This window comes from Malus domestica, chromosome 14 (assembly GCF_042453785.1).
Source record: "Malus domestica chromosome 14, GDT2T_hap1".
NCBI lineage: Eukaryota > Viridiplantae > Streptophyta > Magnoliopsida > Rosales > Rosaceae > Malus > Malus domestica.
In genome coordinates, this window is record NC_091674.1 from 28,585,319 (window position 1) to 28,612,861 (window position 27,543).

Consider the following 27,543-nt stretch of genomic DNA (forward strand, 5'->3'; position numbering starts at 1 on the left):
AACCGAGAAGTTGTCCTCGCTCGGGAAATTAAGGGAACACTACCTCAACCTACATGTTCCACTCACAAAGCTTCAACATACAAGCTTCAACAAAAGAAAATTCAAAGAACTTAGCGAAGAAGGTTTTGGTGATTTAACACAATACGTTGAAATGAAGGAAAGCTTATTTATTGATATCCCCGATAAGTTACAAATATGTACATATACTTGAGTCAAAATAAACAAACAAGATGGAGCCTTCATAAAGGTTGCTTAGGAGAAGTCTCAGCAGTCGGTAGAGCCCCAGAAAGAGAAGGCACCGGAGGGGGATCATTCGGAGCCTCAGTACTAGACAGAACCCTAGAAGGAGGAGGCATCAGAGGTTGATCATTTAGAGATTCATTACGCGGTACAGCCCCAGAAGACGAAGGCATTAAATTCCTTTGGAACAAACCTACAAATCTCTGATGATCAAGTAAAACTTGACCATCAGATTCCTTCATCTGGTCAAGCTTCCTCTTCATGTTTGTAGCATAGTCATGTGCGAGCCGGTGCAACTGTTTATTCTCATGCTTGAGCCCTCTAATCTCCTGTTTGAGACTCATCACTTCAGCCGCCAATGATTCAACTTGGCGGGTTCGAGCAAATAGGCGTTGGGCCATATTAGACACAGAACCTGCACACTGAACACTAAGAGCCAGAGAATCCTTAACAGCCAACTCATCAGACCGTTTGGAAAGTAGTATGTTATCTTTGGGAGTGAGAAGGTTCCTGGCCACTACCGCAGCGGTCATATCATTCTTCATCATGGAATCCACAACGGTAAGAGGACCAGTAGGGGAGACGAAGGATGGGCGCCATATGTTGTCTGGAGAAGGCGGGGCTGCCTCTTCAATAAGGTTCAAGTCAAAACGACGGTCGGAGGGGCCAGACATTTTCAAAGGTGTTGAAGAGAGAAGAGGTCAGACAAATCAAGATCTTAGAAGTGCAAGAATGGAGCTTCTACTGGTGGATATTCAAGTGTGCTTTAGAACTTAATGTCAACCCCTAAAAAAATCTGCACTCGACGAAGCTTCAGAAATCGAAGAGGCGCCTGCTCAGAAATCGAAGAGGCGTTTGCTTTCTCAAAAGCTGGGCTGCTAAAAGACCACGAAGGCCGATCTCAGAAATCGAAGAGGTTTGCTTTCTCAAAAGCTGGGCTGCTCAAAGACCACGAAGGCCGATCTCAGAAATCGAAGAGGTTTGCTTTCTCAAAAGCTGGGCTGCTCAGAGACCACGAGGGTTGATCTCAGAAATCGAAGAGGTTTGGTTTCTCGAAAGCTGGGCTGCTCAGAGACTACGAGGGCCGATCTCAGAAATCGAAGAGGCACCTACTTTTCCAGCATTGTCAGCACCTGTCACACGCACACTCAGCTTTGCGGAAATTATGGGCATTCTGTCGAAGATGTATGGCGAAGTAGAAAGCACATTAATCGTACTGTTCAATCATCCACTTCCCACACGCAACAGTAGCTCATAGGTACCACATATAACTTTGCCAAAGTTCTCTGACAAAGTTGAGACTACTTTTCCAGCCTTGTCAGCACCTGTCACACGCACACTCAGCTTTGCGGAAATTATGGGCATTCTGTCGAAGATTTCTGGCGAAGTAGAAAGCACATGAATCGTACTGTTCAATCACCCACTTCCCACACGTAACAGTAGCTCATGGGTACCACATATAACTTTGCCAAAGTTCTCTGACAAAGTTGAGACACGTGAAGCTTGCAGCTCTCACTACATCGCTCTGACCAAGAAGGGTAAAAGAATAGCAAAGAAACAACACTAACAAAGTTTAGACACATAAATTTTGAAGGCCTAGCTACCATATTATTACCCACAAGGGTAAAGGAACAGTATCACTGCTGGATAATTGGAAAGTCCCGGTGTGTCAACCTCTGTGCTTCGTGGCAAGGTAGACTAGCAAACATGCACAACCTTTGCTCACATTCGAGAAAACACTCCCAACAAGATTGCTTGCCCCAAAATCGAAGAGGCATCGCCCTCCGAATCTCGAGAGCCAGACTCCCAACATGATTACTTTCTCAAAAATCGAAGAGAGGGTAAAGGAACAGTACCACTGTTGGATAATTGGAAAGTCCCTGTGTGTCAACCTCTGTGCTTCGTGGCAAGGTAGACTACCAAACATGCCCAACCTTTACTCACATTCGAGAAAACACCCCCAACAAGATTGCTTGCTCCAAAATCGAAGAAGCACCGCCCTCCGAATCTCGAGAGCCAGACTCCTAACATGATTACTTTCTCAAAAATCGAAGAGAGGGTAAAGGAACAGTACCACTGGTGGATAATTGGAAAGTCCCTGTGTGTCAACCTCTGTGCTTCGTGGCAAGGTAGACTACCAAACATGCCCAACCTTTACTCACATTCGAGAAAACACTCCCAACAAGATTGCTTGCTCCAAAATCGAAGAGGCACCGCCCTCCGAATCTCGAGAGCCAGACTCCCAACATGATTACTTTCTCAAAAATCGAAGACATCGCTCTCCGAATCTCGAGAGCCAGACCCCTAGCAGGATTGCTTTCTCAAAAATCGAAGAGGCATCGTTCTCCGAATCTTGAGAGCCAGATCCCCGACAGGATTGCTTGTTCGAAAACCGAAGAGGCACCACTTTCCCAACTTCAAGAGCCGGATCTCCTTGGATAAAGTTTGTCTGTAATCTTCACACGCAACATCTGATTTCCAGATACCACAGACCACTTTTTCAAAGTGCTCTGACAGAGTTAAAACTTGTGAAGCTCGCAGCTCCCACTACCGTGCTATGACCAAGCAGGGTAAATGAATAGCATTATTACTTGATGTTAGGGAGACTCCTATATATGTCGACCTTCATCCCCAACGGACAGGCAGACCTGCAAAAATGCTCAACCCTTCTTCTTATCTGCGAGGGCATTCCCAACAAAGCCTTTCGAAATATTCAACTTTCTTTCCCCCCGATAATACCTCTGTAAACAAGCTATACTAGAGCAAGAATATCTCATATCATCAGGGTTAAAAGCAAGAGTATCCCATATCATGCTTTTTCCCTGTCTTTTCCTTTGGCCTTGTTCTTACCTGCAAGACAAGGAGAAAGAGAGCAATCAATCAGCACTTGGAATTAAGCTTCCAGCCAGGAACTGACTGCCTGGAACCCCTTACCTGATTACTTACCTGGCATTGCTCTCGAGTACTCATCTTCAACATCTTATGCTTCCAGGGAAGATACCGCATCTGCCTGAGGAATAGATAGGGCAAGTGAGATGGATACAAGGAAGCATGTGGAGACAAGCGTAACAGCACACGTGCCGATACATCCACTACTCTGTCAAAAGCAAAAGTATCCCATATCAGCAGGGTCGAACGTACTCTAGATTTGATGGACTTGTTTTGACCCTCAAATTCTTCAGTCGGCTTTATACTCTGGAGGAAACCAGAAAACCCTCCAGCCCAGTTCAAGAATAAGCCTGTGGAAAGTTACTTCTTCAAAAGCAAAAGTATCCCATATCATCTCTTCTCATTTTTCTTCTCTTTATCCTTCATGTTGCCTGCAAGATAGGGAGAATGTGAACAATCAGCCGGAGCTCTGATTGCTTACCTTGTCTGTTACCCCTTTCAGCAGATCCCATAGCTCGGCGACTTGGGGGACTCCTACTACATGGTTTGTATCGCGCTTGACCAAGCCTGAAACTACAAGTAAGCTTCAAGTGACATTGATACATAACCTTGTGCATCTCCACCAGTTACAGATACCACCCCTGGATGGAGGAAGAGTACTTCCAGAGAAGATGCCACATCTACCTATGAGACAGATAAGGAAAGTCAAGATGATACCACACTCCGGTATTTAGAAGTTTCGTGGTTACAAGATCATTCTCCCACAATATTTCCTAATGTCATTTGTACTAAATCATTCACTTGTACTCCCTAAAGGAGAGCTTGAACCTATGTACTTGTGTAAACCCTTCACAATTAATGAGAACTCCTCTATTCCGTGGACGTAGCCAATCTGGGTGAATCACGTACATCTTGTGTTTGCTTTCCTATCTCTATCCATTTATATACTTATCCACACTAATGACCGGAGCAATCTAGCGAAGATTACAAAAAGTAACCGTTTTCGCTACCTAGGATCTATCTTGCAAGAGAACGGAGAATTAGATGGAGATCTCAACCATATAATACAAGCTGGATGGATGAAGTGTAAGAGTGTATCCGGCGTGTTGTGTGACCGTTGTAGGCCACTGAAGCTCAAGGGAAAATTTTATAGGACGGCAATAAGGTCAGCGATGTTGTATGGCACAAAATGTTGGGCGGTGAAGCATCAACACGTACACAAAATGGGAGTAGCGGAGATGAGGATGCTTCGTGGGATGTATGGGCACACGAGAAAGGATAAGATTGGGAATGAGGATATCCGAGGTAAAGTAGGAGTAGCCAAAATTGAAGGAAATATGAGAGAAAATCAGTTCCGGTGGTTTGGACATGTGCAAAGAAGGCCTATTGACGCTCCGGTTCGAAAATGTGACTACGGGACAGAGGTTCAGGGCCGAAGGGGTAAAGGAAGACTTAGGAAAACTTTGGAAGAGACCCTAAGAAAAGACTTGAGTACTTGGATCTAACGGAGGACATGACACAAAACCGAGCGCAGTGGCGTTCTAGGATTCATATAGCCGACCCCACTTAGTGGGAAAAGGCTTTGTTGTTGTTGTTGTTGTAAGTATGAATAATTTACTGAAACACATGTTTTAAATTTAGCCATGCTATTAGTGTGTCACACATGTATGTATTTTTTATGTTTAATACATATTTTTTTTCACAAATTCTTTAATAATAAAAATAAAGTTTACATATTATACTCCCATTTTGCACTTACTTTATTGAAAATATGAAATAAGATATTTATATAAATAAAACTAAAGTTTAAAAAAATGGCCACATTTTTCATGGCATTTTAAAAAAAAGCTGCATAATAACACTATTTCTGTCCCGTATTTTACCGTCAATATTTTATTTTATTTTTTAAGAAGTAGGTAAAGTACTTATAGAAAAGAAAATAGCCAAACTTTAGACCATTTTTAATAAACGACATAATATGGTGGTTGATTGTTCGCTTTCTTAATTAGTAATGCAAACTATTAACCTGTGGCATGATTTAACTAGGTTATGTAATTACAACTTTGGAAATCATATAGTTTTTTCTTGTTGGTGGGCCCATGAAATAAGATTGTTTTTAGCTACGTTCGTATGACTCGTTTGGAAATGTTTATAAATTAACTAAAAACGTTTTTGGTAAAAATATTTTGAAACTAACTTTTAGTAAAAATCCAAATGAATCTTGAAAAAAACACTTAGGTACTTCCTGCAAGAAACACATATACACTTCCAAACGAGTTTGTAATCTAACGTTTACTATGAAGACAAGCTCTTGAATCGTACTCATCGATAGTTAGCTTGCTTTCAAAATCATGCCTCCACAAAATTTTCTTTCAGTAAAATTGACCGACTGCGAATGTGTTCTACCGACAAGAGTGTACAAAATATTTACCTACTCTTGAGTTGAATCATGGATAAAAAACTTCAAAGGAATGAAAAGAAATGAGGTGATAACGATTGGTAGGAGTATTCTCGAATCTAAATGTTTCGGGTTGCCTGATTAAGAAAATTATACGTGAGCTATGACTCTCGGTTAGTCTAATATGCATGTTTTTCGTACTGAAGTTCAAATCTCCTCCTCTTTGAAGATTATAGTAGTTTCGAAAACAACTATAGCAACCAACCAGTGATAGCGTACCATGAACCAAGGCCGAATGCATTTGTGTTTTGGGTTGGACTAAAGAGATGATCAAAACCCAAATGCACTACGCATTCTGGAAAGAATGATTCATGCTTCTTTAAAATTAATACACGAGTAATTAATCAATTAAATCACTACAATTACGACCAGTTGCAGGGTCATTGTCTATAGACAGAGATCCTTTACAGGTCTCACTGTCCGGAGCCTAAGGACCAAGTAATTTGGATCACTCAAATTGAATTCTACCAACCCCATTAACATTCTGTCGGTCCACCTCACACAAACAAAGTGCTTATCTATTGTTCACACAAACCAAGAGTCTGAATTTCCTGGTCATTAGGCTCCAAACACTAAGTTCCAAAGAGGATCCAAATTCATTCTCTACATAGTTTTGGGGTTGGAGGTGTATCTGGACTAAAGGCAGCTGAAACTACCAATTCAGCTTCCACTTGAAGAGTATCAGATCCAGAAATTGAGTCTAAATATCAAAAGGCGAAGAATCGGTTTAGGGTATACTTGGATGAGGGTTTTGCAAATCATGAGTTTGAAAACCAAATATAAAGAAAATGATCCCAAAATGTTGGATTGAAGGGATTAAGAAATGCATCATCCAAGCGTTACGAAGGTATATTAAAAAGGATTAGCTAAACCCACCTTAGAAGGTGTCATTAGCTAATCCCTCTTTACATGCCTTTGTAATGCTCTATGGTGCATTTCTTAATCCCTCCTGTAAAACATTTTGTGATCATTTTCTTTATAGTTTGGCTTCCAATCCCATAATTTGCGAAACCCTAACCCAAACATAGCCTTATGATCTTGTACTAATGCAACAAGTTTTACAAAAGGGAAATGCAAATTAAGGCAGCATGCCAGCAACCTTTCGACATAATAAACCAAGCCGACAGAGATTTCATTCTTTACAAACCATGAGAGAACGCTATTACTTGTCTTCAATCAATAGAATATTGCAGAGTATAATGGATTTTGGTTATTGTATTCAGTTGAGATTATTTTTCTGATATTGAAGTGGTAAAAAAAAAAAAGCAATTATCTTTGGATTATATTCACTGAAATGCATGAAACCCAGAAACTGTTTGCTCTAATTACCATTTACCAAGTTCATCTTTGCATGTCAAGATCGTATTTTCAGATATTATCTCTGTAAGTAGAAATCGGAGCAATGAAATCCATTCCGTTGTCGTTGGTATGTTATTAGATGTAACATTTTCGTGCTACTGGTAGATAGATATCAACCTAAATGTTGCAGATTTTATATGTTTTTTGGGGATAGTAATCGATCAACTCTGGTGTTACTGACGTGTTTCCAAATTTTGGTTTTTGACTTGTGTCCTGTGTAGAAAAATATAAGTAGCTCAAAGTTCTCTCTACAGAGTTGGGTTGGCGGATTTTCTGGAAAAAAAAATTCTTCTAACCATTCGAGTGATATTGTTGGGACAAGCTCAGATCCGAGCCTCCAAAGGTACCTGAAAATTATGGTGTACACAGCTGGGGAAGTGATGCGAATTCTATTGCTGTCCCGGTGCTAGCTGCTGATCGTCGTACCTAGTGCATAAAGCTCCCGCTTTACGCAGGGTCTGGGAGAGGTGAATGTCGGCTAGCCTTACCCCCATTTATGGAGAGGCTGCTGATGAAAGCAATAAATTTAATTAACGAGGTTCGTTTCATAACTTGCTTAAATGAAGAAGATAAAAAAGTTAGTTTGCGCCAGAAGCTTCATGATTCAGAGTTGAGGAGAGCTGAAAAACTTCAAGTGATAAGAGCCGAACAGAAGGAGGATATGGCAATTGAGAAGAGGCTGTTTTAGAACAGAGGAAACTCATCGAAGCTGAAAAGTTGCTCAAGTTAGAAGAGAAGAGGAACGCATATCATCAAGCATAGCTCGTGAAGCAAGGGCCATGGAACAACTTCGTAGGGAGGAGGAAATTAAGAGCCAAAGCTCAGCAGGAAGAGGCTGAACTTGTGGCCCAAAAATTGGCTGAGAGACCTGGGGAAAGTGAGCAAGGCCGAAAGTTTTTCCTGGAGCAGATTCGAGAGAGGTTCTATGGATTTCAGAGTGTGGGGTCATTGCACCCAACTCTAAACAAGGAGGGTCAGGGAAGAATTCGGCAAGCAATGTTACAACACAAGATTCAATGAATCGGAGAATCATAAGAATTTGGCAAAGACTAATGGCTCTAAAATATGATTCTTCATCGGAATTCAATATCAGAATTTTGAATGACAACAGATCACACATGTTTAGAACACCAACATGACTAAATTGAATGGCTCTTAACTATTTTATACATTGTAGAGAGACTCGGATCCTCACTTGGTACAAGCTGGAACAGCCTTCAATTTCTTTTCACGTTCAACGGCTTTCTTGACCGTATTATCTTCCTTGTTATTTAGGTGAAAGCTCACTACCTTTCCTTTCCACAGACCAGCCTCTTTTAGAAGTTTCGCAGCCTTGACATCATCTTCTGTCTCTGCATAAAGTGGATTGTCATGGTAGAAAGTTGGAGCAGTGTTCTCCATGGCCTTGGCCTCTCTGCGCTTTTACTGAACGCTGGGAATTAGGCATTTTCTGGATTTTGTAGGCACGGTACCAATTTTTTATGCGTTTCCATTCAGCGAGAACACCATCCATCAGCTTTCTGATCTTGCCCATGTGATCTTGCATGCAATTACATGAAAGCATGTAAGTCGATTCATCGATATATATATATATATATATATATATATATATATATATATATATATATTATGGAGGGCATCGATCATTTCTAGGAATGAATTAACAGAGAAATGTAGTCATATATACACAGAGGAAGGAACAGAGAATGTAAAAAGAGAGATCGATGAACATACTAGACGTGAAGCTATCTCTGAACGTAGCTCTCTCCCTTCCTTGCTTTCTCTATAGCGCTCTCTCCCCTCTGTAGCCAATTTCACTTGGAAATGGATCCTCTCTTGATCTTTTTCACCTAATCATCCTCATCAAATAATTCGGACCCTTAAAATTTGATCAAATGGCTAAATTTTTTATAACTTTTAGAGTGGGCCCGTGATTATAGTCATTTGATCAAGTTTCAAGGGTCCAGATTGTTTGATGAAAAGGATTAAGTGGAAATGAGCTGGAGAGGATCCATTTCCAAGTGAAATTGGCTACAAAGGAGATAGAGAGCGCTATAGAGACAGCAAGGAAGGGAGAGATAGCTTCACGTCTGGTACGTTCATCGATCTCTCTTTTTACCTTCTTTGTTCCTTCATCTGTGTAGATATGAATACATTTCTCTGTTAATTCATTCCTAGAAACGATCGATGCTCTCCATATTATATATATAGATCGATTGATCGACTTACATCCTTTCATGTAATTGCATGCAAGATCACATGGGCAAGATCAGAAAGTTGATGGATGGTGTTCTTACTGAATGGAAACGCATCAAAAATTGGTATCGTGCCTACAAAATGTAGAAAATGCCTAATTCCCAGCGTTCAGTAGAAGTGAAGCGTAGAGAGGCCAAGGTCATGGAGAACATTGCTCAAACTTTCAACCATGACAATCCACTTTATGCGAAGATGGAAGATGATGTCAAGGCTGCGAAACTTCTGAAAGAGGCTTGTCTGTCGAAAGGAAAGGCAGTGAGCATTCACCTAGATAACAAGGAAGAGCATAATACGGTCAAGAAAGCTGTTGAACGTGAAAAGAAATCGAAGGCTGTTCCAGCTCGTACCAAGTGAGGATCCGAGTCTTTCTACAATGTATAAAACAGTTAAGATCCATTCAATTTAGTCTTGTTGGCGTTCTAAAGATGTGTGTGATATGTTGTCATTCAAAATTCTAATATTGAATCCCGATGAAGAATCATATTTTAGAATTTAAGGCCTTACTAGTCATAGTGCCCGCGCATTGCTGCAGGTGTTATAAGTGTATAAAACATGTAAAAAGTTGGACCTTAAAGTACAAAATAAGGAGCAAAATTAGGGTCTTCAATATCAAAGTCTCTGCCAAAATGATCTTGGATCTTCAGCTCATGCTATAAACCTGGGTACTAAAACAATGTAAATTATTGAAACAATGACAATAAATCTTGTCACTTGAATTTCATCTAGGTTTGATCTAAATTTGAACTACATGCTGATGATCTGAATGAAAGAAGGTAATGGTAACAATAGAAATTGGTTCGAATTTCTGATGTCGTGTCAGTGGATTTTAATTTTTTAGACCACTATGCCTATTATATTTGTAGTAAGGAACGAACATTCACATATAACAAAAGGTTCAGGTTTTATCAAGACATTTCAACACAGTTAACTATCCATGCAGAGCTTTTAAATTAGTTTCCGAAAAGAAAAGTAACGTCTCGTTTCGAATTTTATTATCTAAATCTTACCCTTATGCGATTTAAAACTCGAAAAGATGCCCAAACTATAGCGATCCTTTGCAAAAGAAACCGGCAAACAAAGAAAAAAGAACAAACCATGAGCAATAAAACTCACAGACCATACTACACAAAATTCCCTATAACGTAAATTGATAAAGCATTTTACCCAATCCAATTGAATTCCTGCTCACAACACGTAAGAAAAACTAATAAACCATTTTATCAAAATAACCGTTTAATTTTAAACATTTAAAACCGAAGAGAACCAAACGCGCATATTTGTAAAAAAAAAAAATGGAGTGTTTTGAGTATCTAAACCTCACCCGCATCACTTAAAAAATGTAGCAGCCCCAATGGAAAGAAAACTTGCAAAACGTCGTCCCAGCACAAACACAACATATTAAACAAACAAATGAAGACAAAAAAAATTTAAAAACCGACAATGAACGATAAAATTCAGAAATCCCAAGACACAAAATGGCAAACAACATAAAAATTAGTAATAAAAGTTATGAAAAAACAGACACCACTATAGACATCGAAATTTCGGTAAATAAATGTTGACCAATAAATCAAAGTTTCAATGCTCATGTATTACATAAATTTAACACGTAGCGTGTGTCTAAACAAAAAATCGAAATAAGTTGGAAAAGTCATCAAACATGACACGTGTCAACACCTGGCAGAAACGACTTATTTCATTTGGAATATTATATTCAAAATTAGGCCTTGGAAAATTCTATAAATACAAGCCCATTTCATTCATTTAGGGGGGGAACCAATTGATATTACACCTTGAAGCTCTGAAGCTCTGAAACTCCGAAGCTCTCAAGCATCCAGGTTCCCGAAGAATCAAGAAAGCCTTCTTCGTTCTTCGTTCATCATTCTTCCAAGATCAAGCCCCGACAGCCCTTGAAGAAAGTGTTCTTCGTTCATCGTTCTTCCAAGATCAAGCCCCAACGGCCCTTTAGATCAACAATCATCCACCAATTCAAGATCAAGCCCCGACAGCCCTTGAAGAAAGTGTTCTTCGTTCTTCGTTCATCGTTCTTCCAAGATCAAGCCCCGACGGCCCTTGGATCAACCATCCACCAATTCAAGATCAAGCCCCGACGGCCCTTGAAGAAAGCACCATCGTTCATCATCCGTTCATCCAAGATCAAGCCCCAACGGCCCTTTGGATCAACAACGTCAACAAATCCACACATCCAACCGTTCTTCAAGATAAAGCCCAAAAGCCCTTGAAGATCCGTTCATCTTTGTTCTTCAAGATCAAGCCCAAAAGCCCTTGGAGATCCGTTCGTCATTGTTCTTCAAAGATCAAGCCCAAAAGCCCCTTTGAAGATCCGCTCAAATCCACCTTCAAGATCAAGTCCACGGCCCTTGAAGAACGTTCATCCTTAGATCAAGCCCAACGGTCCTTTGGATCAATCACACATCCACAAATTGACACCTTACGGAGATCGAATCAGATGATCAAAATAGAGAGAGATTGTAACCCAAAACCATCAAAAATACAAATATTTGTTTGTGCACGTTGTTCTTGTCTCTTTCGTTTCAGGAATTTTTCGTGTTCATAAATTGGCACGCCCGGTGGGATAATCTCTGCCTCTCATCTCTTTCTCCGTTTAAGGAATCCAAGCACACCTCAAAGTCAATGGCATCAAGCGAGGGACAAGCTGTTCTTGCAACCACTGAGGGAAGGATCCTAAACACTTCTGCCGCAAACGGACAATCCATTGGCGCCACAACCGCTCCTCAACATGCCACTTCAAAATTAGTGCCGCTAAAAGAGCAAGGGGAGCATCCAAGGTGTGAGTCTGTCATCAACCTGACCTCGCTGGGGGCACCGAAGCATGATGTTGAGGCACACAAGATGACGTCCCAAAGCAGCCAACGATGTTCTTCGTCAGCATCTTGAATGTTTAAAGGAAAGTCACGTCTATTGGTCGCACAAGTTATGACTATCGGCGTTACCTCCGTTGAAGAACAACTGGCTCAAATGAATGAAGCGATTGCAAGGCTAACACAGATTGTGGAAGAAAAAGACTTGCAAATTGCTGCACTCGTCAGCCGACTGCAGCCACAGGACGGCGATAACCCTAACCTAGAGAATGATCCACTAAAGAGAAGAGACGACGAAGAAGAGAAGCCTCAGGTGTAGAAAAACCATGTGAAGCCGGAGCCAGACCAAGCAGCGGCACTCATGGGATCTCTTTCTATCCAGCAGCTACAGGAAATGATCACCAACACCATCAAGGCACAGTACGAAGGGAGCTCACATACCTCCTTATTTTACTCGAAACCCAAAGCAGCACGTTGCACATTTCGTCGAAACTTGCAACAACGCGGGGACGGAGGGAGACTACCTCGCCAAGCAGTTTGTGCGCTCGTTGAAAGGAAATGCCTTTGAGTGGTACACGGACCTATAACAGATGGGAGCAATTAGAGCGGGAATTCCTCAACCGCTTCTATAGCACCCGCCGTACTGTGAGCATGCTAGAGCTAACGAGCACAAAGCAGTGGAAGGACGAGCCAGTCATTGACTACATCAACAGATGGCGCACTCTAAGCCTCGACTGTAAAGACAGTCTCTCGGAAACCTCTTCAATCGAGATGTGCATCCAAGGCATGCAATGGGGTTTGCAATACATCCTTCAAGGCATTAAACCGCGGACCTTCGAGGAATTGGCCACTCGCGCCCATGACATGGAGTTGAGCATCGCCCATCATGGGAAGAAAGAACCGATCGCCGACTACAAGAATGACAAAGTTCTTGGGATAAAGGTGGAAAAGGCTGCATGGAAACCCACTAAGGAAACGATGACGGTCAACACATCTCCCGTCAAAATATCCACGCGAGGCAAGGCGATTTAAATCGAAGCTTTTCGTGATCAAAAGACACGTAGACGCACTTTGAAGGAGCTTGAAGAGAAGACTTATCCATTTCCCGACTTTGATGTGGTTGCCATGCTAGATGACATGTTGGACAAGAAGGTGATCAGTTTGCCTGAGTGCAGACGGCCGGAATAGATGAATCGTACTGACAGTCCAAGATACTGTAAATTCCACCGCTTCATCAGTCATCCGACAGAAAAGTGTTTCGTGCTGAAAGATCTCATCATGAAGCTGGCTCAGAAAGGAATCATCGAGCTAGATCTTGACGATGTGGTGGAGTCAAACTATACCACCTTCACTTTTGGCTCTTCCGACTTAAAGTTTTCACTTCAACCGCTGGGGGCATCCTCCAAGACAAGCAAAGTTGAAGGATGGACTCAAGTCACTCCTAAGAAATTGCACAAGAAGCATACGCCTCCTCCACAAATCCGCCAATCGGAAAGGGGGCAAAACAGCTCTTGTCAACCTTCAAAGCAACGTGAACGTGTTGAAGATGATGAAATTTCGACACATAGATCGTCCATCCCCATCACGATGCGTGATTTCTTTCCTGAAGACTTCTTCAACTACTCAGTCAAGGCTCCTTGCTATGAAGATTGCGAGGAACGACTCTCTCAGATCGCTTGACAAACCAATGCTCCTTGTTCGCACGAGCCTAAAACTGCACGAACCAAATATCCTGGTCTGCATGAGCATAAAAGGCAACACAAAAGCTCCTTGTCTGTAAAAGCCTAAACTGCAAGACACAAGGCTCCTCGCCTACACGAGCCTAAACTGCATGACATAACGCTCCTGGTCTGCACCAGCATAAAAGGCAACACCAACGCTCCTTGCCTGCACGAGCTGAAACTGCAACACGGCACCAAATGCTCCTTGCCTGCACGAGTTGAAACTGCAAACGACACCAACACTCCTTGCCTGCATGAGTTAAAACTGCAAACGACACAAAAAGAAAATACCAAAAATATGTATGTTTTTGAACTACGTTTTGACTTTGGAAGGGTACGTAGGCAGCTCGAGCATTCGATTTCGAGTTCAGTCACATAAAAAAAAGGGATTTGATTAAAGTTTCATTGGTGAAGGTCAATTTTATTACAAAATTACTTGCAGTTTTCTTTGTACAAAATTAAATTACAGTTTCTTTGAAAAGAAAAAAAAAACACATATGTTATCTAAAAAAAAAAAAAATATATATATATATATATATACATGTCTGAGCCCAGCCACAAAATCAGGCCCGTCTCCTCAGACCCAAACTGTGAGCCCAACAAGCTCAGGCTCGGCTCTCAGAGCAGAAAATCTCAAATTTGCCGTCCTTCCGTTTTCACACAATCCTCCCTCCCTTCGTTCCATGCCTCCGAGTCCGAGTCGCTCTTCCAATTGAATAAATCCGGCGACCTAATTCGGATCCGACCCGGAAACCAGAACCCAACCAAACCCAACCGCCGAGTCGAATTTGGATTTGTGAGGGAGGAGGGCAGCCATGGCGTGCAAGGCAGATGATGACTATGATTATCTGTTCAAGGTGGTGTTGATTGGTGACTCCGGCGTCGGAAAATCCAACCTTTTGTCGAGATTCACGCGCAACGAGTTCAGCCTCGAGTCGAAGTCGACGATCGGCGTCGAGTTCGCCACTCGGAGTATCCACGTTGATGAGAATATCGTCAAGGCCCAGATTTGGGATACCGCTGGCCAAGAAAGGTACCGTGCAATTACAAGTGCATACTACCGAGGAGCTGTTGGCGCTTTGCTTGTCTATGACGTCACCCGGCATGTGACATTTGAGAATGTTGAGAGATGGTTGAAGGAGCTACGGGATCACACAGACTCCATCATTGTGATAATGCTCGTGGGTAACAAAGCTGACCTGCGTCACCTGCGTGCTGTTTCTGTTGAGGATGCTAAGGCTTTTGCCGAGAGAGTCGGGGCAGTTTTCAGGCTCCGAACCCCACCGTCAACAATGTTTTGCTTGAGACTCTCCTCCCATACGGTCTGCCGATGTCCGATCTCCTTAAGCCCCAAATCGAACCATCCCTCAAATCGGTTGATTTTGTCGAAACCCTAGCTTACTTGTATTCGATTCAGTTCTCTCTTAGTCTGTACACCCCTCAAATCACCATTTCCCTTGCCAACAAGCCCACCACAGGCCACAAGTCGACCTAGGACCAGCTGCTCTTGCTCCTTTTGTAGCAGCGCCGTCAGCAGAGTCATGAGAGAGGCAGGTTTCTCCAGCACCAACGTCAAGAACAACTTGGAGGACTCGTCAACGTCCTCCGTTTTCCAGTGTTACAGCAATTCCGCCAACTCTTCCTCTCCCCCAATCTGCGAGCGGACCAAGCAGGTTTTGGCTGGTTCGTTTCTCCACTCGTTTTTCCAAAAAAACCATCGAATCCTGCATTCAAGTTTCTCCCTTTCTCTGATGAATGGGATGATAGTGATCCCTATGACATTTGGGAATTTTGGATTTTGATTTGCTTCCACAGATGATGTCGTGACAGATCCCTAAAAGATGGCATATTGGTGTTTGGCATGGATGGATCTTGTTTTTTTCTTTTGTTTTGTGATAAACCCAGATGGAATGTTTAACAATTCTGGATGGTTAATTGTGTGATGCATACTTGCAAAATGGAAAGCATCGAAATCCATGCCATATTGCTGGGTTTTGTGCTTTATGTGCCATCCAGAAGCACGTCGGCATAGCATGGCAAATAGGGCAGCGTCTCCGCCGTTAAACATAATCCTTTGCAGCAATTGGCAGTGCAACGGATGCGCAGTGGCGGTGCTCGATGGCAGTACAACGGGTGTGCAGCGGCTGTGCTCAGTGGTTGGGCTCAGTGGCTGTGCTCTGGATTCTAGCTGGATCCGACATCAAGGTCACCTCCACCTCCTCCGTCTCTTGCCTCGCAGCTGCCAACAACTTCAAAGACCGATGTCAAACGACTAGCCGGCCGAGAAGCTCTTCCTCAAACTCGAGCTCCGCTCCCTGCAAATTCCTCTACCCACCACCCAAATTTATACAGAAAAAATATATTAAAAAAAAAAAGGGGATGGTGGAGCAAAGTGGTGATGGCACCACGTGAAAAAAAAAAAGGTGCATCTGGCACCATGATTAAAGGCCAAAAAAAAAAAAAAAAAAAAGAGTTTGATCTTTGGTGCGTCTGGCACCACGTGAAAAAGTGGGGTGCGCCATGATTAAAGGCAATATATATATATATAATTTAAAAAATAAAATTAAAAATTAAAAAATTTAAATTTAAATTTAAAATTAAAAAATGTTTTATCTCTGGTGCGTCTGGCACCATGATTAAAGAAAAATAAATAAATAAAAAAAAAGAAAAAAAATGTTTGATGTTTGGTGCTCTGGCACCATGTGCAAAAAAAAAAAGGAAAAGAAAGGAAAATATAAAAAAATGGATGGTGCATCTGGCACCATGTGCAAAAAAAAAGCATTAAGAGAAATAAAAGTCCATTTTATTTATTTTTTTTGGAAATTTTACATAAATTCGCATTCCACGTGTCATAAAATTAAAAAAAAGAAAAAAAAAAGACAAATCAAATTTACAGGAGGGGATCTTCAAGATTGATCCGATGGCGCCTCAGTACTCGGCGGAACCCCAGGAGGAGGAGGCACCGAAGGTTGATCATTTGAGGCTTCATTACGCAGTACAGCCCCAGAAGACGAAGGCAAATGCTGCTGGAACAAACCCACAAACCTCTGATGATCAAGTAAAATCTGACCATCAGATTCCTGCATCTGGTCAATCTTCCTCTTCATGTTTGTCGCATAGCTATGTGCGAGCTTATGCAACTGTTTATTCTCCTGCTTGAGCCCTCTAATCTCCTGTTTGAGACTCATCACTTCAGCCGCCAATTATTCAACTTGACGGGTTCGAGCAAATAGGCGTTGAGCCATATTAGACACAGAACCTGCACACTGCACACTAAGAGCCAGAGAATCCTTAACAGCCAACTCATCAGACCGTTTGGAAAGTAGTCTGTTATCTCTGGGAGTGACAAGGTTTCGGGCCACCACCGCAGCGGTCATATCATTCTTCACCACCGAATCCCCAACGGTAAGAGGACCAGTATGGGATATGAAGGATGGGCGCCATATGTTGTCTGGAGAAGGCGGGACTGCCTCTTCACCAAGATTCAAGTCAAAACGACGGTCAAAGGGTCCAGACATTTTCAAAGTGTTGAAGGAAGAAGAGATCGGACAAATCAAGATCATAGAAGTACAAGAGGGGAGTTTTCACAAGCGAAAATTCAAGTGTGCTTTGAAACGAACTGCATGCCTCTATAAAAAATCAGCACTCGACGGGATTTCAGAGATCGAAGAGGCGAGCTCAGAATTTGAAGAGGCCATTCAAAAATCGAAGAGGCAAGCTCAGAAATCGGAGAAGCATCTTGCTTTTCCAGACGCGTCGGCACCCGTCACACGCAAACTCAGCTTTGCAGAAATCACGGGCAATTTGTCGAAGCGCCGACCCTAGATATCGAAGAGGCGCCAGTCTTTTTCAGCCTCGTCAACACCTGTCATATGCACACTCAACTTTGCGCAAATCACGGGCAATTTGTCGAAGATTTTCGGTGAAGGAGAAAACACGTGAAGTTTACTGTTCAATCACCCATCGGTTGCCGACACGAGTGAAAGAATAGTACCTCTACAGGTATCAAAGAATTTCCTATAACTGTCCACCTTCACCTTCCATAGCAAGGCAGACATACAGAGCATTTCTTCATCTCCAAAAATGCTTTCCCAACGAAGCCTCTCGAGTCATTCAATGTTCCTTATTCCTTGGGGTACCTCTGCAAGCCAATGACTCCAAAGCAAAAGTATCTCATATCACCAGGGTAGAAAGCAAGAGTATCTCATATCATGTGTTCTCCCTGTTCTTTCCTTTGTCCTTGTTCCTACCTACAAAGACAAGGATAAAGAAAACAATATGCCGGAACTTCCACTCAAACTCGAGTAAGGAACCGACTGCTTGGAACCCTTCCCTGATTGCCTACCTAGCACTGCTTGTTCTTCGTTCTTCGTTCATCGTTCATCGTTCTTCCAAGATCAAGCCCCGAGGCCCTTGGATCAACCATCCACCAATTCAAGATCAAGCCCCGACGGCCCTTGAAGAAAGCACCATCGTTCATCATCCGTTCATCCAAGATCAAGCCACAACGGCCCTTTGGATCAACAACGTCAACAAATCCACACATCCAACCGTTCTTCAAGATAAAGCCCAAAAGCCCTTGAAGATCCGTTCATCTTTGTTCTTCAAGATCAAGCCCAAAAGCCCTTGGAGATCCGTTCGTCATTGTTCTTCAAAGATCAAGCCCAAAAGCCCCTTTGAAGATTCGCTCAAATCCACCTTCAAGATCAAGTCCACGGCCCTTGAAGAACGTTCATCCTTAGATCAAGCCCAACGGCCCTTTGGATCAATCACACATCCACAAATTGACACCTTACGGAGATCGAATCAGATGATCAAAATAGAGAGAGATTGTAACCCAAAACCATCAAAAATACAAATATTTGTTTGTGCACGTTGTTCTTGTCTCTTTCGTTTCAGAAATTTTCCGTGTTCACAACCACTTGACACCAAATGGCTTGACGCCAACAATGACCCCAAAGGCAAGCAAAATCCCAAACCAGTTAAGAAAAAAATTAAGACTCCATTCTTCTGTCATATTCTTTTCCCCTGTTTTGCTACCCCTAATCCCAAATGTGTCTTCGATGCTCTTTGTCTCGTTATTCTCTCACCTTAATATCTCACCTGCAAAATCTTAACGCTGCTACTTTCCCTCACCAGCAAACCCTCAACACCATGTAATGCTATGTTCTTCCAAATCTATAAGAAAAAAAATGCATGCATAAACACGATAGAAATTTGCAAAAACCCACAACACAACCTAACTAAAAATCTCACGGATCAAAAGTTTCACCCAAAAGACCCCCCCCCCCAAAATCTCTCTTATCAAATGAATACTCCAAAAGAAATTCAATGGTTGATAACAACCCATTTAAAATTGAACCCAAAAAAATTAAAAGCTTCTGACATTTAAAATTGAACAAAACACAATCCATACATTCTAGCAAAAACTGCATGCATAAACATGCTAGAAATTCACCAATACCCACAGCACTGACCAAGACCCACAAAATTAGCCAAAAGATACAATATAGGGGAAAAAAGCTAAATCTGGAAAAGGAAAAAAAAAAAAAAAAGGGGGTTGCAAATCGAAGAAGCTGAAAAGAAAAGGAAAAAGGGCGTTAAGGGAGTAGCCAAACAGCTTCGAAAGCAATTCAATAGTTGATAACAATCCATTTAAATTGAACCCAAGAAGCTTCTACCATTTCAAATTCAACAAAACACAATCTATACAGTCGGAAAAAAAAACAGTACCAGATGCGAGATTAGAAGAACTCACCAAAAACAAAAAAACGATTCCATCCAACAAAAGATTCAGGAAAAAGAATAAAAATTATATACCTTGTTGATAAAGAGCTTGCAAAGCTGCAGATATAAACTGGAAAATTCGAGCAACAACTTTTGCTGCAACTAAAAATCAAAGCAGATCATAAAAGTACACCCAAAACTTGAAAAAAAATTAAATCACACACAATCAGAAAAATAGAAAATTCACCAGGAAACGTTTGATCGTATCCTTAACTTTTCCTGAAATCAAAAATCAAAACACATCAGAGCATAAACCACGAAAAAAATATATATTAAAATCCTACATGGCAAGAAAACCAAATAACTCACCAAAGAACTTTAGATCGCATATCACACAATAATGTTGTTGTTAACATCCTCTTCGGTTCTACAAAATCAGAAAAAGAAAATTTGCACAGAAAACCCATTTTGATATTCTTATTTAATTATAAACTACATCATGTGGCATTTTTCAGATGCAGGAAAAAAGAAGAACAGATGAATTCCCACGAATGTAACTCTTAAAAAAAAATTAATTCTACAACAAAACCCAAAAGCGAGCAACCAAAGTTTCTCACCTTAAGCACAAATGTTGACACGCCCCGACCCTGATATTTCTCGAATACCAGGATAGACACGTGCTGACCGACACCCGAGGGTGACGAAAGCCATTAATTGATACAAAAGCTAAGAATAAGAAATAAATAAGGGTTATGAATTTAAAAACAATGAGTTAATAATTTAGGAACGTGTTCAGAACATACAGCTAAACCTAATCACTAAGAAGAATTAAGATAAAATTTAATGAATAAAGGAGTGAGTCCTACATCGAGAGGATCCGAAGATGCTGCTGCGGAAGTGTCTTGACGCCGAGATTATGTGCCTTGATTTTAAGTCCTGAATGGGGGCGCAAAACAAAGGTGAGTAGACCAAGTTCATATATATAATAATAATAAAACAGGTATCAAGATACTAACCCCCACAGTTTAATAATGAAAACTACTAGCATAATAAGTGATGGATTTAATAAAATCCTAGCATGCCAAATATCTCAAAAGCCATATCGCGGAAACGCATCGCGGAAATCAAAACAGTAAACGTATCATAAATCGTCTCGTAAACGCGGTGTGCTGCTAGAAAGATCACTGAATAAATATAACTCCCGGCTCAATGCTTGCTCCGTGGTCTCTGCTCCCGTAGCTAGAGATTACCAACTCCCGGCCCAATACCTGCTCCATGTCCCTCAGCCCGTAGCTAGGGATTATTTCTCCCGGCCTAAATGCCAACACCAGTTCCTCGCCCCAGGCGGCATAGTGTCTACTAGGTACGCACAAATAGTTACGCCTCTAATAAATAACCACTTTATAGTATAAAGTCATCCATCGTCTATACTATAAAGAGGGGTTTCCAAAACATTTTCTAGCATCCTATCGTCATCCATCGGATAGTCTATCAATTCATGGTTTTTATAGAAAATACGATATATAAAAAAAATATAGCTCAAAATAGGCTAACAATTATTTCCTCACCAAAACACGAGACGAAATCAATAAATTCAGTAAACATGATTGATATAAATCAATTCACAAATTTCGTAGGCATGTTAATCATTTATGCAATTACTATAAAATCATGTAATTTTAGAAAGGGTCCACTCACCTTTGTTTTGCGCCCTTATTCAGGACTTAGAATCAAGGCACATAATCTCGGCGTCAAGACACTTCCGCAGCAGCATCTTCGGATCCTCTCGATGTAAGACTCACTCCTTTATTCATTAAATTTTATCTTAATTCTTCTTAGTGATTAGGTTTAGTTGTATGTTCTGAACACGTTCCTAAATTATTAACTCATTGTTTTTAAATTCATAACCCTTATTTATTTCTTATTCTTAGCTTTTGTATCAATTAATGGCTTTCGTCACCCTCCGGTGTCGGCCAGCACGTGTCTATCTTGGTATTCGAGGAATATCAGGGTCGAGGCGTGTCAAATGTCTTCCAAAGCTGCAGACAAAAGTTCCAGAAAAATAAAAACCTGAATCCCCTGAAATTCAAAAGAAAACCTGATTATACACCCATATGCAAAACCCGATGGCACAAAAAAAACAAAAAATGAGAAGAGAAACAATTTCAATAGAAAATCCATTTACAAATCCATTTCTCAAGAACCACAACACAACCTAACTAAAAAACTCACGGATTAAAAGTTTCTCCCCAAAAATCCCATCTCTGTCATCAAATGAAAACTATGAAAGCAACAACCCATTTAAAATTGAACCCAAAAAAATTAAAAGCTTCTAACATCTAAAATTGAACAGAACACAATCCATACAGTTGCATAAAAAAGTTGGAGATGCAAGATTAGAAGAACTCAACACAAAACTATCCACTTTGAGACCAGCAGAGGCGAAGAGAGGAGAGAGCAAACGGCTACGGAAGAAGAGAAGCAAAAGAAATAGGAAAAAAATTGGACCAAAAGCAGTGAAAAGGAATCACTGCAGAAAGCAGGAAAGAAAAGGAACTGGACAAAAATGTTGAAGGGCAAAAATTATATATATAGATAATATAATTTCCTTTCGTTATTAGGTTGTAGACAGTGTCATGTGGCATGCTGTTATTCGTTAAAAATCTGATTGAAATATATCCTAAAAGATTCTAAAAAGATAACGACACGTGGCACGATGGCATTGAATAAAAATCTTATTGAAATCCATCATCAATAATTATCTTTTCAGATAATGATACGTGACGTAACGAGAACGATTTAAAATCTGATCGAAATTTATCCTTAAAGATTCTGAAAAGATAATGACACGTGGCACAATGACATTGGATAAAAATCGTATCGAAATCTATGACCAATAATAGTCGTTTTGGGCAAGCCTTTTCCAGGGGCAGACTTCAAATACCTGAGAATGCGTTGTACAGCATCCATGTGGGCTTCACTTGGCCTGTGCATAAATTGACTCACTACACTTACAACATAGGCTATGTCAGGTCGTGTATGAGACAAATAAATCAACCTCCCAACTAATCTTTGGTACCTTTCCTTGTTAGCCGGAATTTGATCATGATAGTCTCCCAATCTATGGTTTTGCTCAATTGGTGTGTCTGCAGGTTTACAAGCTAACATCCCAGTCTCAGTTAATAAGTCTATAACATATTTCTTTTGAGAAAGAAAAATGCCATGCTTTGATCTTGCAACTTCAATACCCAAGAAATATTTTAGAGTACCCAAGTCCTTCATTTCAAATTCCTTGGCTAGATACTTTTGAAGTTTTTGAATTTCCTCGACATCATTACCTGTAACCACCATATCATCCACATAAACAATTAAGGTTGTAAGTTTACCTCTATCATGCTTAAGAAATAAGGTATGGTCAGCTTGAGTTTGCTTGAACCCATAACTTCTCATTGATTGAGCGAACCTACCAAACCATGCCCTTGGTGATTGTTTCAATCCATACAAGGACTTTCTTAACCTGCATACTTTGCCAATATCGCAAGTGGTAGTGAATCCTGGAGGAAGATCCATGTATACCTCTTCATCCAAGTCTCCATGTAAAAATGCATTTTTTACATCAAACTGTCGTAGAGGCCACCCTAGATTTGCTGCCAATGACATAAGAACCCTGATAGTGTTGATCTTTGCTACCGGAGCAAATGTCTCCTGATAATCAATGTCATAGGTTTGAGTATAACCTTTGGCTACCAGTCTAGCCTTGTACCTTTCCACTTAACCATCAGCTTTATGCTTTACTGTGAACACTCATCTACACCCAACAGGTTTCTTGCCTTCAGGAAGTGCAACCAGTTCCCAAGTGGAGTTTTTTCGAAGCGCTTCCATCTCTTCAATCATAGCCTTTTTCCATTTTGGATCTTTAAGAGCATCTTGTAACTTATTAGGGACTGAGACTGATGACAATTGGTTTGCAAAAGATATATAAGAGTCTGACAAGCGATGAGATGAAACAAAATTAGATATAGGATATTGAATACCTTTTGTAGAAGAAAGACCATAACGAACAGGGGGTATCCTTCGATTTTCTCGAATAGGATAACGGGAACCTTGAGACTCACGATGTGGTTCATTTGAATCATTTGGATCATCACTTAATGAAATCTCATGATTGGACTCATCAAATATAGTAGGCTGAAGAGAGGGAGAATGAGTGGTTACCTCAGGATAATTCGTACGAGTAGCAGCTGATTGGTCAGAGAGTTGGTCAATGTGGGGATCTGTCTGTGGGTGGTCTATCTCATCATCCCTTTTTTCTTTATCTCCCTTTTTTCTTGTCCTCTCATACACCTTCAATATTTTTTCACCTTGTGCCTCATCATTAGGCAAATTTGCACCATCACCGACATCAGACAAGTGTTCATCTGAAAAATGCATATCACCAATGTCAAGCGGCAACTTATCTTCCTCCTTACTCCATATCTCCCCCTGAAGAGAAGTGGCCAAATCTTCTTTTGAAAAAAATGCCTCGTGTTCCCGAAAGGTAACATCCATAGAGACAAAAAATTTCCCAGTGGGAGGATAGTAACATTGATACCCTTTCTAAGTAGCAGAATAGCCAATAAACACACATTTGATGGCTCTAGGATCCAACTTATCACGATTTTGCATGGGGACATGAACGTAGCAGACACAACCAAACACTTTTGGAGGAATATGAAGGAGTGAAGGAAGAGAATGATATTGGGAAAGGGTCTGGATAGGTGTTTGAAATTGGAGAACACGTGATGGCATGCGATTGATAAGAAAAACAGCTGTGTGAATGGCATCACCCCAAAAATGTTTAGGAACGTGCATAGCAGAACATAAAGAGCGAGCCACATCCAAGAGATGACGATTTTTACGTTCTGCTATACCGTTCTGTTGAGGAGTATGTGGACAAGATGTTTGATGAATGATACCGTGTTGTTGAAAAAATGCTCCAAGTCCATAATTCAAATATTCTTTCCCATTATCAGATCGAACAACTTGAATTTTAGCATGAAATTGGGTTTGAATCATTTGATGAAAGATTGGAAAAATAGACATAACCTCACTCTTATTTTTGAGTAAGTATACCCAAGAAACTCGAGTGCAGTCATCAATGAAATAGACAAAGTATTTAGCACTAGTATAAGTAGGAATATGAAATGGTCCCCAAACATCAGAATGAATAAGAGAGAAATGAACATTACTTTTATGGGAACTTAAAGGAAATGAGACACGATGATTTTTAGAAAGAATGCAAGTTTCACAATGGAAATCAGAAACCTTGACTTTAGAAAATAAAGAAGGGAATAGATATTGCAGGTACTGAAAGGAAGGGTGTCCCAATCTTTTGTGCCATAACCAAATTTTTTCAGAAGCTTCAAATTGTTTGGCCTCCACTTGACAACTGTAACTTGTCTTCTCACAATCTGGTGGTAAGTCCAAGTAGTATAGACCTCCCCTCTCTCTACCATGACCAATCAATGCTTTCTTTCGAATATCCTGAAACCAACAATGGGTAGGAGAAAAGATGACAAGACAGTTTAGTTGATTTGTAAGTTTACCAATGGAAAGCAAATTGTGAGAAAGATTAGGAACATGTAAAACAGATGAGAGAGATAAGCCTGGTGTTAATAAGATGAAGCCTGCTCCAAACACTGGAGTAGAAATACCATTAGCAACTTTAATGGTATTTAAAGGTAGAGTAGTGTGAGAAACAAACCATGTAGAGTTATTGGTCATGTGGTCAGAAGCCCCTGAATCAATGATCCAAGGTTTATTGGGAGGAACAATTGTAGTGTTCAAGGCAAAACCAAAGTTACCTGCATCGACTAAGGAAGTAGAAGCAGTAGTAGGAGAAACTAAGTGAGCAGATTGATCCTCCCGAGGTATGGAAGGCGTTGGTGTCAGGTGTGCGTGTGATCCACCAATGCCTTTTTTTTTATTTTCCTTCTTTTGAACCCACCAATCAGGATATCCATACAGCTTGAAGCAAGTGTCTCTAGTATGCTTATCCTTGTCACAATAAGTACACTTCCTTGTATCAGTAGTTTTGGATCCACATAATCGAGAATTTGAGACTCCACGGGGAAATCGAGACGGAGCAGCTACCATGGCGGATCCTTCCACTTGTGAGCCAACCAACATAATGGTTTGCCTACTTGCTTCAGCATTCACAAGAGCATAAGCAGCACGAACAGAAGGCAGAGTTGTTTGAGTCAAAACTTGACTGCGAACATGATCTAAATGGGGATCAAGACCAGCCAGAAAATCATACAATCTTTCTTCCGAAATTTCTGTCTCTCGGGTAGCAATATCATCAGCGTACTTCAATTTTCCAGGACGCAAGAAATCAATTTCTTGCCATGTTTGTTGAAGTTTACCATAATATGCAGATAAAGGTTCTCCATTCTGGCGAGTCGCCAGTGCTTGACGGCGAAGTTCGTATAACTTTGATGCATCTTTTTCAATTGAGTAAGTTTGGGTAACAGCATCCCAAACATCTTTTGCAGTAGAGAGTTGGAGAAAAATGGCCCGCACATCTCTGGTCATGGAGTTGAGTAACCAAGATTGAACCATGGCATTCTCTTCCTCCCATATAGCATACAATGCATCAGCTTCTGCTGGTGCCATTTTTTTTCCACTGACATAAGACCATTTACCTCTGCCAGTGATGTAGATGCGGACACTTTGGGACCATGAGGAATAGTTGGACCCATCCAACTTGTCTGGGGTGATATGTAGAGACATATCACTTTGAGTAACAGTAGCTGAAACAGTGGTCTTGGAGTCACCCATTATTACTGCCTCAGAGGTTATGGGTAAATTTGTTGGGTGATTCCAACGGGTATGGCTTATGGGGTATTGGGTAGTATATTTTTTTTTTATGTGGAAAGATTTCTGGGTTTTGCAGAGATACTGCAAATGGGAAGAATATGGGAAAAGATGCAGCGGAATATGTATGGTTAACAAGCTGGATATGGGTAATAATGTTGGCAGATATGGCCAAATGAAAAAATAGTAAGATTGGATTGGTATGAAAGTAGAAGGTCTTATTGGGTAGATGGCAGTAGTGCCAGTAAGTGAATCAGAATAGAAACTCTTTTTGGATCAGAATTGCTCTGATACCATGCCAAAATAGAGTTAATTCCTTGATATATTAGATGATTATTTCTCATTACAAGATGAACATATATATAGGGAAAGAAGGAAGACATAAGACCTAACTTTTCCTAACTTGCCTAACTTACCTAACTTGCCTAACTTGCCTAACTTACCTAACTTGCCTAATTTACATAAAGAAAGTTGACTAGTCTAACTTCACTAGCCATCCAATACTCATGGCTGCTTTTAGTTGACAGGAAATATAGTTATCTGTGAATATGGAAACTTGAATCTGCGTAGATTCCTTGGGTTGTGTGTTGGGTTCAGTGGAGGTTTAGGGTTTTAATTCTGAATGATTTGTTTTTCATTTCATGGAAATGACCTGTTATTTGATTTAACTGAGTAATTTAATGGAAATATATTGTCTTTGTTTCTTCCATATTTCTTTTTCTCTGCAACCAAACAGGGGCTGTGAGTTTTATTTTTTAAAGGATTTACTGAGGTTTTGGCTAAATTAATACCGGACCTAATTAGGAAAAGGAATTGCTGAATTAGATTTCTCAATCTCTTTTGTATGTTGTAGAAAGCTATTTAATTTATGCAGCTATTGTACCGGTTTTTCTTTTTCGGCTTTATTTGATTTATTCCCATTTTTACTAAACTCATGTTTCCATTTCCTTTTTCTGTTTATCATACTTGCTTTATTTGTGCAAGCTGCACTACACGCTTGAATGCATTTTATTACTGGCGGGATGCGAAGAAAGCTAGATATATGTGCAGGATGGCTTGATTAGTGTTAGGGTTTTAACAACTAATTGTTAGCAGCTAGAAGCTCTGGTTAGATGAATGCTAATCTGATTTTCCTTACAGTACTTGAGTGCCAGTTTCATAGTGGTTGTTCCCTACTGTATACCTGCTGTACAGT

General features: G+C 40.7%; 2 protein-coding genes and 1 long non-coding RNA gene across 3 annotated transcripts; 1 reads left to right on the forward strand and 2 right to left on the reverse strand.

Moving 5' to 3' along the window:
• The first annotated feature begins 14,148 nt into the window (after window positions 1-14,148).
• Window positions 14,149-16,085, forward strand: LOC103415287 (ras-related protein RABA1g-like). Its single transcript, XM_008353632.4, has one exon. The coding sequence runs from the start codon at window positions 14,582-14,584 to the stop codon at window positions 15,161-15,163; it is 582 nt and encodes a 193-aa protein (XP_008351854.1). The 5' UTR covers window positions 14,149-14,581; the 3' UTR covers window positions 15,164-16,085.
• Window positions 16,086-19,583: 3,498 nt separating this feature from the next.
• LOC139191095 (uncharacterized) lies at window positions 19,584-20,001 on the reverse strand. The gene is made up of 3 exons (XR_011575240.1): window positions 19,863-20,001; window positions 19,741-19,772; window positions 19,584-19,655 (listed from the first exon to the last, which is right to left on the reverse strand). It is a non-coding gene; the product is annotated as an uncharacterized lncRNA (long non-coding RNA).
• A 4,980-nt stretch (window positions 20,002-24,981) lies between these two features.
• Window positions 24,982-26,557, reverse strand: LOC114820944 (uncharacterized). The gene is made up of 5 exons (XM_070811852.1): window positions 26,120-26,557; window positions 25,676-26,032; window positions 25,337-25,576; window positions 25,079-25,270; window positions 24,982-25,016 (listed from the first exon to the last, which is right to left on the reverse strand). The coding sequence occupies exons 1-5, from the start codon at window positions 26,310-26,312 to the stop codon at window positions 24,982-24,984; spliced, it is 1,017 nt and encodes a 338-aa protein (XP_070667953.1). The 5' UTR covers window positions 26,313-26,557.
• Between the last annotated feature and the right edge of the window lie 986 nt (window positions 26,558-27,543).

Coding starts and splice junctions, on each gene's coding strand:
- LOC114820944 (XM_070811852.1), bottom strand. CDS start 26,312: ATGGGTGACTCCAAGACCACTGTTTCAGCTACTGTTACTCAAAGTGAT. Junction 25,271..25,336: donor TACTTCCTTAGTCGATGCAG/GTAACTTTGGTT, acceptor TCATTGATTCAG/GGGCTTCTGACCACATGACC. Junction 25,017..25,078: donor TCACAATTTGCTTTCCATTG/GTAAACTTACAA, acceptor TGTTGGTTTCAG/GATATTCGAAAGAAAGCATT.
- LOC103415287 (XM_008353632.4), top strand. CDS start 14,582: ATGGCGTGCAAGGCAGATGATGACTATGATTATCTGTTCAAGGTGGTG.